We start from the raw sequence: 13,243 nt of genomic DNA, 5'->3' as shown, positions 1-13,243 counted from the left end.
GACCAAAATCAAAATCTTGGCATTCGCGGACGCCACACCGAAGGGACGCCACCCGTCTCTCGGCCACTACAACCAAAAGCCCTGAAAAATAAAAGTCAGCAGTCTGGAGAACAGATCAGCCCACTTGCTGGGCCGTCAGCGCCACCCAGTGGATACCAGGAAGTAAAAAAACAGAAGGTTTCTTTTGAAACAGGCAACTAACTATAAGAGGATGTGAAGCACAGACTGCCTTTCTACAAACTCCAGTGGGGAAACAGAGAGATGAAGAAATGCCCTGTCCTGGAACCCACATTTCCTCATGGCTACATCAAGGAATTGTGATTTTTTAAAAAGTTCTGCAATGGCACGAAATGCCAAGCCGGCAGCTCAAGGCCTCTTTTTACTGCTATCCCCCTTTTGCCTGGCTAGAGAGCCACAGTAGGGCTGGGAGAGACAGGGTTGTTATGAAAAGGGCAGGAAATCACGTCATGGTGCCCTGGTGGACAAGAGCTTCCAGTGGCATCAGTGGCTCCCGTCTGCATGCAACTGTCCATGCTCATCCGTGGTCTAAGGTCAAAAAGAGGGAACTGCAGTCCCAGGAAGTAAAATGTCCACTAAAACAAAGAACGTTATATTTTCTGCCTCCTGGGACCACAGTTCTCTCTTTTTTCAGCTAAGATTTCACGGGATGCACTAGTTCCTTTTGATATGTTATTATTTACCAGTCACAGAGAGAAACTGGAGAAAGGCACCATCAAATGGAGACCCAGGACACATAAAGCTGCCCAGAGAGTTGCCAGCAGCGCTCTCTTTGTCCATCACCCCACAAGGCCACGGACGTCCACACAGGCTACAAAAGTGAGGAGCAAGACCCACATCAATCCCTCCTGCCCCCTTCCTGTGCAGGTTCATCGCTGAGCTCAACCTATTTCACTGATTCTGGAGCAGCTTCCAACTTCCAACATCACTTCCTCGAGAGGGACTTGGGACTCTCAAGGGCCATAAGCCCAGCCCACTCACCCTCGCCTCCAAACAGCTAGCCCAAGAACCTAGGTTTCCTTGCGAAGGAGAAGCGGGTGGAAATAGCGTTCCCTTCCCATCCCCAAAGGAAACACCTCTGGGCCGACCTTTCCACTCCAGTTTTTTCAAGTTCTTTATGTATCACCCTGATCTATTTGGATTATGGCCACAAAGCATACTTCGAAGGTTTTTAAACCACCCCAGGAAGCAAATCAGGCTTTTCCAATCTCAACTCCACCCCCTCTTCGACGGGGTTGTCCCTTTAAACAATGACGTCTGAAAACAGAGTAGGGACCTCTGCTCTGAGGACAAGGGGGAGAAGAGGATGGGGGAAAGCAACAGGATTAACCAGGGATGCGTACAAACAGTACGTGGGAAAAGGCACAGAGTTCACATCTTCCAGGTTTTCTTGGTCTCACTTTGGAAACACGGGCGCAGGTGGTGGCAGTGGGAAGGAGGACAAACGGAAGGACCATTTCCTAGAGCAGCATAAAAGAGTCCTTTTCAAGGGCTCGTTTCACTTTCAATGTGAACCCCCCCCCCCAAGAGGTCCTTGGACGCCAACTCCCAGAAATCCTGGCCAGCCCAGCTGGTGGTGAAGGTTTCTGGGAGTCAGAGCCCAGGACCCGCGGCTCTAAATTGAACAGGGGTTCAAAGCTGGGGTTCAAAGCAGAAGCTCTCCGGGTCCCTTTCTCCTGCCCGCTTCCCACCCTGTGGACTCACCAGGACTTGGGCTCTCCAAAATGCAGGTAGTTGATGCTGTAGAGGTCCATGTCCTCCGTGTGCCAGGCAAAGGTGGTCTTCCACATGCCGAAGTAGAGGTAGGGAGTGTTCACGCCTTCTATAATAATACCACACTGATGCTCCACCATGTCCAGGAGGGTGTTCAGATTCCCGATGTTCCACTCCTCCACATCCTGTGCCGGGAAAGAAACTGCCTATCAGAAGGGGAAGGAGGGGCCCACTGGTGGCCACATGTCTCCAGGAGACCCTGCCTGACTCTAGAGGTGTGCAACCCACATAGGGGCCTGAAGGGCTGCAGGATTGCATTTTAAAAGCGAGCTGAAATACACCGGTCTCTGGGTGATGGGAGTTGTTCCGCCATGGCTGGGCCTCTGAGGAGTAGAGCCAGCCTGGGTGGCCTTGGGCAAGCTGCACAGTCTTCTCAGGGCACCCCCGGAAGAAGGGAAGTGAAAAACCCACTTCTGGGCATTCTCTATGTAGAAAACCCCAGGAAAGGGTATCCATAAGTCAGAACTGAGCTGATGGCACACAATTATTTCAGGGGTGGAAGGGAGAGTCAAAGGAGGGGAGGGCATCACTCACATGTGAGAGGGTCACATGCAGAAGCTGGCCAAAGTGAGGCACAACTGAGTCCCTGCACCCAGAGCAGCCGGAAGCAAGCACATATGGCCCATTGCGGTTGAAGGGTAATAATAGCCCCATGGGCTATTTACAAATATAAGGCCAGCTTCAAATCCACTTGAGCTCTCCTGGAGAACTGCAACTCTGCAGTGAGAGGCCAAAGAAGTCAGCATAAGAGTTCTGTCTTACACACTTGTCCAACTGCATTTCTCCCTGGGTTCCAATTACTATCCTCCCCTCCCCCCATTTCAAACTGGTCTAATGTCTGGGGTGTGGACGTGTTCTGATCCCATTTCCAACCGTCACTTACAGAGTCGTACAAGGAGCCGCTGATGTCTGCCCCATAAATGGGAGAGACAAACGTCAGATTCTTCCAGTACTTGCGTTCCAGATCATCGAAATCCTGATGACGGGGCGTACAATACCTGGCAAGGAGAAGGACCGCTGTGGTGAGAAGCAGCAGAAGTCACCCGATGTGGAGACTCTGAGAGAGGACTGATCCTGTACATCCCCCGGGCACCCTGATCATTTGGAAGCACAGGCGATACCATGTGGGACACCCCACGGAAACCGGACAGCAACCATTGTACGGGATACTCAGAAAGGACATAAACACAGCAGAAGATGCAGCTTTTTCAACCACCATGCCTGGCACAGAGGCAACCAGGTATGAGTGACAGGCAGCTTTCTACTGTATGCATGCATGTATTTATGTATTTAGAATATTTTTACCCTGCCTTTCTCCTTAACAGAATTCATTTTAAGTGGGTCTTATCAATGCAGTGCTGGTCCTACCTATAGAGCCCTATAAGGCTTGGGTGTCTCCCCATATGAGCCTTCTCAGTGTTTAAGATCACCAGAGGAGGCCCTGCTCTCAGTCCCTCTGCCAGTGCAGAGACGGCTGATGGTGGGACGTGAGTGAGAGGGATCTCTCTGTGGCTGCACCCAGGTGATGAAAGGGTCTCCTTTGGGAGACCAAGGTGGCCCCTTTTTCTCCCTTTTGTCCTTCCACTGACCCTGAAGACCTGCCTTTTCATCATGACTTAGTCAAAACCGTTTTTAATGTTCTAAAGCAATTTAACCAGTTTTATAGTTTAATTGTTGTTAATGTGCATCTTTCTCTGTTTTCAATTCCATTCTTTTTTTAATCCTGTAAGCCACCTCACAATATTATTCCTTATTTGTAGGCTGCCTTATCGGGAGAAATAAAGACAGATAAACAAACCCACACAGAGTGAGAAAGGGCTTCTTCTACCGTGGCGCCACCCTTTCTCTCAACCCTCTCAGGACCCTGCCAGGCACCTACTTCTCGCTGTTGGCCAAGCGGCGGTAGTCCCCGACCAGCATGGGTTTCTTCTGAATGTTGTACTGGGTGAAGAGGCCCGACTGCCCCGTCACCACCTGCTGGATGGGTGCCGGGATGACCATATTGTCAATGTCATCATAAGAACGGCGTGGCTTCCATTCCTTGGGAGGAATCACCTGCACGGGATGAAATGTATTTACAGTATTTATTTTACTTATTTAAAGTACTGTTATCTCACCTTTTTCCTTATGAAGGAACTCAAGGCAGCTTGCCTCATTAAAAAAATAATAGTTCAAGCTAAAAACAATAAATATACAAATACAGTGGTGCCTCACTTAGTGATTGCTTCGTTTATCGATGAAATCACTTAGCGATGACTTTTTCAGAGCGATCTTGCGCTCTGTTTAACTATGGTTCCTATGGGTGATTTTCGCATAGCGATGTTTGGGACCATGCTTCGCATAGTGATGACAGTTTGGGTCCCCCTGTTTTGCTTAACGATGGTTTTGACAGCCTCATGTTGGCTGTTTTTTAAATGTTTAAAAATGTTTAAAAATGTTTAGAATGCTTGAAATCATAAGTGCACTTAATAAACCCTTTGTTAAACTAATTTGACTTTGTTCCGACTCTTTTTAAATTTGTTGTAATATTTTTCCCCCATTGAGATGCACTGAATAGGTTTCAATGAATTTCAATTGGGGAACCGTGTTTCGCTTAGCGATGTTTCCTATGGCGATTTTCGCTTAAGGACGGCAATCCATTCCCATTGGAACGGATTATCCGGTTTTCAATGCATTTCTATGGGAAACCGTGTTTCGCTTAGCAATGAAATCACTTAACAGCGATTTTTGGAAACCAATTATCATCGTTAAGTGAGGCACCGCTGTACTAAAAAGAAACAAACACACTCACCACACCAAAAAAACAGTGAAGAGAAGCAACATCAAAACACATTCAAAGCAGCAAGGTACAACCATCCATTTTAAAACCCCACTCAGGCAGCGAGTCCTTAAGGAAAAGTCTGCCGGAAGAGAAAGGTCTTTGCCTGCTTGCGGAAGAGCAGCAAAGATGGGGCCAGCCGGGCCTCCAGTGAGTTCCAGAATCTGGGAGCTGCTGCAGAGAAGGCCCTTTCCCGTGTCCCCACCAAGTGCCCGGTTAAGGTGGCGGGACCAAGAGAAAGGCCTCTCCTGATGATCTTAACAGCCGAGCAAACAGATGAGGGGAAACATGGTCCTTGAGACAGCCTGGACTCAAGCCATTTAGGGCTTTATAGGTTAGAACCAGTACTTTAAATTTTGCCCAGAAACAGATTGGCAGCAAGTGGAGCCAGTGTAAAAGAGGGGAACCGCAAGCTTTCTGTGCGTCTCTTAAGGGTAAGGCTGTGTGTCTCTTAAGCCTCACCCTTAAGAGACATACAGAAAGCTTCTGACCACTTCCAAAACTTTTGCTATTCCAGGAAGAGCAGCCAAGGGCATCTTCACCCTCCACATCCCTGGTTCAGCTCAGAGAAGGCCGGCTTTGCATGGGAACTCCATGGAGCTGTGGACCCTTCTGAAGATGCTGAGAGAAAACTAGCAGTGCCGCAAAGAAGCACACTCGCTCCCTGAAGGTGGAGGCGCCTTCTCTGCTAGATCAAGACTGCTTTTGGCTTCCCCCCCTCGCACACAACCCATGGCACTGAACATCAAAGGGGAAAGGACTGCATGTTACCGAGGGTGCCTAATGGAGAGGGACGGTTTCAGAAATTCGGAACATCCTCTGCTAGCCTGGGGTATCGCAAGAGAGAGCCTTCATCAAAGCAGTCCAGCAGACCGCACGCTCTCTGAGAAAGCCTCAGGCACTTCAATCCACCAGCAGCCCTAAAGGAGCCGTTTATATCATATACAAACACCCGATAGCATCTGGGCACTATCCTGCTGCTTATTTGCAAGGGCTGAATGATAAAAACATATCTGGATGCTCCCTGCAGCTGCCTGTGGACAGCACTTGTATGATTCCAACCATCCTCAACTGGCAGCTTTTTACCTCAGGGGCTGCTTGATAAGTCTGGGGCTAGGAGGTGGGAGAACAAGCACACCGCTCTACTGACCCATCAAATCTTGTTAAACAGTGGTCAACCCTAGGCTTCCTCTGCTGGGCCCTACTATGTTTGAACACTGTGAAAATATGCCGTGAAGCGAAAGATTCCACAGTGCAGAGGGACGTTTTTCTCCCACCAGGGTGTTGTCTTGACAGCAAAGCCTACCTGACACTGGGCTTTGCATCAGCCAAGGAAAAAGCCAAGCAGAGGAGGAGGAGCTCTCCTTGGTGGCAGAAGTCACCGCCCTGCCTGGGTACCTCTTACGTCACACTTTGCTACAGGAACACAATTCCTTTTCTTCCCCCTCCACTGGTTTTCTATCTTCATAAGGTTTTTATTATTTATGCTGTTTTATATATGTTTACTTTTATTATTCTCTGCTTGTTAGCCACCTAGAGTGGTCCTGAGTTGACTAGATAGGCGGGATACTAAATAAACAAACAAACAAACAAACAAACAAACAAACAAACAAACAAACAAACAAACAAACAAACAAATAAATAGTTCTTTTTTAATAACTGCAGGCTGGCCTCGGTGTTCCAGGATAAAAGCAGAGGAGAAACACAGTTTGGCTGAACATTGACTTCTAAGAGAAACTGCACCTAGTTTATTAAGCTCTTACTGAGACTGCAGGTCAACTTGCAGTTGTGAAACTATTAACACAGGGCTGCTTAAGCAACAAAGCTGCTGATCACTCAAGGAGTAAGACGTTTACACTTTTAAATGTTTTGACCATTATATGGTACTGCCAACTGGTCATGTAACATCTCGATAGTTAAAACACTTGGCTGGATCATCCCCAGATTCATATGAAAATATGGTTGACGGTCTGGAATTGGCAAGACGCATCAGCGCCAAAAGAGAGGTGTTCTTGGAATTACAAAACGGACTGGCTCACAGGGCCGTGCTTGAGATGGCTTTCCCATCCCAACCAATGGCACGTCTCTCGGATGCATCGTTAGTCCAACCCAAATCAATTCCACAGCGAGAGCTTCCCATGTACAAACTCCACGTAGAGGAACTCACACAGCATGGAGTTGAATTTTGACTTCGTGTGGACTGAGAAGGAGAAAGAGAGAAGCTTGCTGACTTTACAAGCAGGCTACCTGGGAACGAACGCCAAGTGATTGCTTCCTACTGGTAAGACTCAACGAACAGCGGTCAGGAAAGGAAGCCTGCCATCTGTTTCACAGCCATCATAGGAATCAAGTACCTAGACGATGGCTGGCTCTCTGGATCGTATCCAGCCAAAGTCCTGGGATACCGGACACAGTCTTGAAATCAGCCATTGCCCATCAGAATTAAACACGCCTAGCCAGACCGAATTAGAGAATCATAGCCGCCAAGTCACAAGATTTCAAACAAAGAGGCACAATGTCATAAAAAATTGGAAAGAGGCACACTCTAGCTGCGGACAGCTCAGCAGGTGCAATTGACCTGCATTCTGTTGCCCACTCTCTTTCCAAGCTGTTAATTTCCTAAGGAGTCTCACTTTCCATCTGAAATACAGTTTAAAATTCTGTGAACAAGGTTAAAAATAAAATAAAACAAAACTTCCATGCTCACTGTGGTTTCATAAGGGTCTTGACTAATTCCTAAAAGACCTTAGAAGTCCCATAGGGAAGTATTCCTACCTAGGGCCCAAAGCCATGACCTTTAAATAATCCTTGCCATTCATTCTTCGCTCAGGCCTGAATATTGGGAATATTATTTCCTTACGTGGAAAGACGACCCAACAGTGTTCTCCAACAGAACAGGTATTCTCCTACCTCAAAGGGCATGAGTGGCAATTTTAGGCACAAGAATTAAGAATTTAAGAGACCTAAACAGTGGGTACCAATGGAAGAAGGAAACCTGATTGCGCCGATCATCAAGGGCTAGCAGGCATTTAGAATAATCTATACCTGAGGAGTTGGGCATTGTGAAATTTATTTCCTGGCTGGACTCAGACGAGGAAACACGGCTGCAAAAGCTTTCATCAATAACCAACCCCTTTGTGAAACCGTAAGAAAAATCAGTAATTGACTTGCTCTAATGAGGGTGTGCCTTTCATCATTTAACTCTCACCCTTGTGCCGGAGCCACGCTCGACTTTGTTCAGCTAAATGTCCCCTGTGTGTATTTTTTGTGCCAGGTGGAGGCAAATAAGCCTCAATGATGGAGTGGTGAGACACAACCATGCAGAGAAAATCATCCTAGTTAATGTGCCCCAGTGGGTTCAGATGCTCACGTTTGAGATGTACAGCACGCAGACCTTTTGTGTTACTGAAAATAACTACTTGAGAAGCCAGAGAATGCATCTCTGGCTTTCAACCTTCAGACATTCCCAGGGGGATGGGAGACTGGCCCCACAGCAACCCCCCCAAAGGGTTACACACCCACTGAATCAAATTGTGACTATCTTGTGACACACCCCATTCCCCCCCACGGAAGCCCCAAACAAACTCACCTTAGCCAGCCCAGCTCTGTGAGCTCCCTGGGATTCAATGTAAGCAATATACTTTCCGAAATTGCGGAATTCCTCCATTGTGGGGCGGAACGTCATGATTTTACAGCTGGGGTTCTGCGGGCTTGGGTTTTCAGACCCCATGGCGCTGGAGAATTTTTCACAGGTAAGCTGCAAAAACAGAAGGGAAAGAAAATAAGAAGCAGACATGGAAAAGCAAAAAGTTAATGATAAACCACATGATGCTTCGGGAGGTAATTTTTTTCCTTGATTATCAATCTCGCAGGAAACTTGTTTTCATGTTTTTTGAGGCTTTTAATCAATCCTAGGCAGTATTAAAATATTCAGCTCAGTGCAGAGTAATCCTTGTGAGAACTGCAATCATCAGCAGTTCTTCAATAGACTCCTTTCCGTCAAAGTTTCAATGGTTTAGGAGTTTAGGAACAAAAATCAACAAAATTCTTTAACCCATGAGATATGACCCAAATGCTTAGTTAATCACATCTGCCTATTTAGTTCATGGGCTCTGGTCTATCACCTCTGGGATGGTACTTTTTTTTTCTTTACTTAACTGGACTCGATGATCCCTTTCAGCTCCGTAGTTCTAAGATGATGATGATAGATCAGAAGCAAAATTATGGCTATGTGGTAGGCTGGAAATTGATTTACATTGATTTAAATCACAACTGAAAATTTAAAAATCAGATTTTTTTTACAATTTAAATCAAAACAATTGATTTAAAAAAATTAAATCATGATTTAAATTAATCTGATTTTAAGAAATACTGTAACTGATTTTTATCCACTCTGCTTTCTGGAATACAGACACCACCTTGCAAAAGAAACAATTTAGCTTCTTTCAGGTTTCTAAGTCTCCATGGCCTTTACATGATAAGTTTTATGTCAATAATTTTACATGAAGATTGACCTTATAAAAGGAGCTGTCATAATTAACATGGAGAGAACAATTCTGGCTGCAAACATATACAGAACAGTATTTTTGAAGATAATGCTATGCAAATGAAATATCACAAGAGGGCAGTAAAGGACTTTGCAATTACTACATCCACCACAGCTTCACCCCATCGCTAAAGTGTAAAATAAAAGTGTAATATTAAACCAGAATAAGAAAGAACCCATTCCTTTATAGACCAGGATATACTCAGATACAGCGTGGGAGTGAGGCAGGAGTACCTTAACGCCTTGGGCAAGCTGCAGAGTTCCAGGGCAACCTCGGAGGATTCTTTACCTGAGAAAGGGTCGTCTTAAGTCAGAACCGACTTGACAGCATGCAGTTATTTCAATATTCAGGCAGGGGTGGAGGGAAGAATAAAAGAATCACAAGAAGAGGAGGGCATCGAAGCGGGTACAGAAGCTCCGGGTGGCTAGAATGAGCAAAGGGGAGTGAGTGGCAACTAAATCCTACAGCCAGAAGCAAAGCATATATGGGCCCAGTCCCAGAAATGCCCCCAAAAGAAGGGCTCGGGAACAGTACTCTCTACCTGGAAAACTCTGAAAAGGGTTGCCGTAAGTCAGAGTTCATTTGACGGCACATGAGGATGATGATTAGAAGAATATGGGGAAGGGGCAAGGTTTGCCCCCCCCAAAAGAAACACAAGAGAGACACACATGCTAATAATGGATTATGAGACTTACTCATCCAGTCCACAGACAAACACATCTGCCTGTTTTCTTTCCTCTCTGAGCCCTTGATGCAGAAAGAACAGAGAAGAAAAGCCACTAATCTGCAAGCAAATTTCTGGTGACGGGGGTTCCAGGCCAGGCGCATCAGGGCTGTTTTTCATGCAAAAGGGCAACATCAGGACCACTTCAAACTAGGCTTGCTCGCCAGATATTGCTGGACTCTGTGAATCCCAGCTGGTATAGCCAATGGAGGAGCAGAGCTGCCATCCCATAACATAAGGAAAGCAAGCATTTGCCGGCTCAACTTAAAAGAAGCAGAAACTGTTCCCTTGCTGTGCACTAGTGGACTACGTGTCCATGCAGACGTGTGGACGCACACAAGAGGACGCTCACCTCAGCCCCCTCCCTGGTTTTGAGTGAAACTGGGTCTCGAGGATCAATTCCACGCAACATACTAGATGTGGGAGCAGGCTCCATCCAAACCTCATCTACGAGCTGCTGTTCATGGCATCTAGCGCTACACCAGTGAACGCTTCTACCCTGGCACACCCTCAAGGGGGTGAGAGGAAACAGGGAGAAGTCAGAGTCCCATTCGCTCAGCTGTATGAGCAGCCCATGCCGCACATCCCCCAAACAGACTCGAGGGAGAATCCTGCACCACTCAAGGCCACCCCAATATCAAGCAAGGAACAATGCAAACTTCTTTGCTGCCCACCCACCCCTTCTCACCTGCCGAGAACCTCCAGGGGCTCCCCAGACAATGCTAGCCCAGAGGTGCATTCAGCTTAATTCACCTGATTAAGCTCATTAGGACAGCTAACTATAGAATCCATGATGGGAAAGGGGAGGGGCAAAGTCAATGCTCAGCCACTAATTATAAAAAGCACCACAAAGTAAAGCAGCACCTGCTTGTGGTCAGGAACCTCACAAATGTTCTGTTGGGAGACAACAGGCTGCTTATAAATCTGACTTTTCATGCATGGATGTGCACGCGGTGGGGCGCTTCTTCCTTCCATTTGCAGCTTTGGCAGCAACAACCATCACCTCATGATAGTGCCAAAAGCGAGGGCTGTTATTCTACATCAATGATGAGGCACTATGTTCACCCCAAGCGATGCTACTATGAAGATGATGTTCTGGAGTCCTTAAGATGCCTTCCAGCCAAGGTGACGTGGAAAGCAAAAAGTGGGGGGGAAAAAGCCCTCTCACGGAGCAGAATGTCTTTTTTTCAATTTGGTTTCCCTGGATCTGTAAGCCAACTAGATATCAGAATGGATTTGATTGCAATCAAATCAATGAAAATCACCATTTAATTTTTTTAAAATCAGGTTTTTCACGATTTAGACAAAAAAATCAATTTAAAAATTTAAATTGTCAAAAAAATCGGATTTAAAAAAACCAAATCATGATTTAAATTGATTTATTTAAAAATCGTTGATTTTTGTCCACTCTGCTACATTTCTACACCCTGAAAGTAACTGCACTATCTTCTAGCAGCATCAAATCCACTCTTTCTAAATCTTTCCCACCCCAGGGCCTCACCTTGAATCACACCTTGCGGACCTTTCTACCATAAAACCAAATGTTCCCAACCTTGGGTAACCCGTTCTTGGACTTCAACTCCCAGAAATCCTGGCCGCAGCAGAGCTAGCAATGAAGGCTTCTGGGTGTTTTAAGATGCCAAGGTTGGGACCCACTGCCAAAACCACAACTACGGCACTCTACTTTGCTTTAGTTACAGCTCTGGAAAGTTTAGTGATTCCCTCCTTGACTTGGGAGGAGCAAACTGTAGAGCTGGGGCCAAAACAACCAGTTTAATTTTCCCAAGCAGCTTCCACAGAAAGTGGAATTAAAAAGGGTAAGGGTAGGGTGAGTGGCGTTAAGAGCTGCCAAGAAACACCTGCGGCATCTCTTGGCAATTTCAGCCTCCCATCTTGCAGAGTCTTACTGTTCAGCAAAAAGCACCTGTAGACCGACTGAGAAAAGCGCCATGGGCTGAACACCTGCCACCAGCAAAATGAGTGGAGTAGAGCAACAGGACAGCCAAGCTGCTACTTCAGAGACCGAACAGCAAGAACGGCTGCATGAAAAGTGAGAGAACCACTTGCAAAAGAATGGATGAAGCAGCAAAAGAAAAATAGGCATGCATGTGTTTTACTTAGGAACTGAAAATTCCTCCAGCACTGATTCCCTTGGAAATACACAGGCACACACATCAAGCACATCAGGGGGAACACATTTATTAGTAAATCTGCATATCTCTATCAACATGAGAGCAGGCTTAAAGTCTTCCAAAGACTGCCTCGGGGAATCTTTGCTGGGCAGGCAAGACAAAACTCATCCCTGATAGCATCATCTTAACAGCTGTCATGTATTATCAATCTGAACAGCCACCTCAAAATGTAAGCGTAGACCTCTCCAACAGTCTGATCCCCTCAAAGACTTATGCTGAGATAGCCCTCGAAATGTTGTTCATGACAAGCGTGACTGGTCATGTGGGTTGGGGCTGATGTCTCAAACAGGAGTGGGAAGTGTAAATGAGTAAAAGGGGATAAAATAAGGACAAGAGTTTCTTCTCGAGCTGACGACGTGTAATTTCTTGGTGAGGTAACGGTGCACCTCCAGAGCATGGAGACTTGGGTCCCCAGATATTTGTGCATTACAACTCCCAGGTGCCTTGAACATGCCTGTGGGAGCCGGGACTTCTAGAACTGGCAAAGAACAGGAACATCTGGAGACCCTGGAGCGGGAATCACTAATGGAGATGTACAACTTCACAACCCGCCTGAGATTTCAGGTAAACTGCTTTCACAGGCTAAAGCTTCCACCGCATTCAGGACTACTCACGGAGACCCAGGGTGGATAAAAATCAATGATTTTAAAATATCAGTTTGATTTAAATAAGGATTTAAATTCTTTTTAAAAATTCTGTATTCAAATCATCCAAAAAAAATCTGATTTTTAAAATTTAAATAACGATTTAAATCAACTGGATTTGAATCAGATTCACCCTGCTCACACCTAACACCAAAATCTCCAAGTCTACATGCATCCCAAAAAATTTTTTTAAAGGCAGCCAAAGGCACCAGAGGTTTTCCCTCCCATCACATGCAATTATTTGCTGTGTTGGCAGATCATCTTGTCACATGGAACAACAAAAACACTCTTTCCCATTTCAGGACCCTAAAATGAAACCAACAAAGACAATTCTATTCCCAGGAAGTGTAATGTTGAGCAGGGTAGGTGGTATCTGCTAATCGCCTCTTTGACTCTCTTAAACATCTGCTGTACCGGCATCGAAATGCACCCATTGAGCTTGAGATCAGAACGCACTGTGCTTGCAGCAGATATAGGAATAAAGCAAGATGACCAAGCCTGGGCCTCCTGCTTCAGGAGGCTAAATG

General features: G+C 46.1%; 1 protein-coding gene and 1 long non-coding RNA gene across 3 annotated transcripts in view; one reads left to right on the top strand and one right to left on the bottom strand.

Moving 5' to 3' along the window:
- The window catches only part of KDM4B (lysine demethylase 4B), a 121,473-nt gene that overhangs the window by 96,750 nt on the left and 11,480 nt on the right, over positions 1–13,243 (bottom strand). For both annotated transcript variants that reach the window (XM_078378873.1, XM_078378874.1), the window contains exons 2-5: positions 8,199–8,366; positions 3,671–3,846; positions 2,675–2,789; positions 1,723–1,916 (exon numbers count right to left, since the gene is read on the bottom strand). In XM_078378873.1, the coding sequence (XP_078234999.1) occupies positions 1,723–1,916; positions 2,675–2,789; positions 3,671–3,846; positions 8,199–8,339 (626 nt within the window). In that variant the 5' untranslated portion in view covers positions 8,340–8,366. The remainder of the gene's footprint in view (positions 1–1,722; positions 1,917–2,674; positions 2,790–3,670; positions 3,847–8,198; positions 8,367–13,243) is intronic.
- Positions 2,783–4,280, top strand: LOC140701695 (uncharacterized). The gene is made up of 2 exons (XR_012080614.2): positions 2,783–3,031; positions 3,552–4,280. It is a non-coding gene; the product is annotated as an uncharacterized LOC140701695 (long non-coding RNA).

This window comes from Pogona vitticeps, chromosome 7 (assembly GCF_051106095.1).
Source record: "Pogona vitticeps strain Pit_001003342236 chromosome 7, PviZW2.1, whole genome shotgun sequence".
Taxonomy (NCBI): Eukaryota; Metazoa; Chordata; class Lepidosauria; order Squamata; family Agamidae; genus Pogona; species Pogona vitticeps.
The sequence above is the reverse complement of the archived record's forward strand: the minus strand, read 5'-3'. Positions and strand labels throughout refer to the sequence as shown.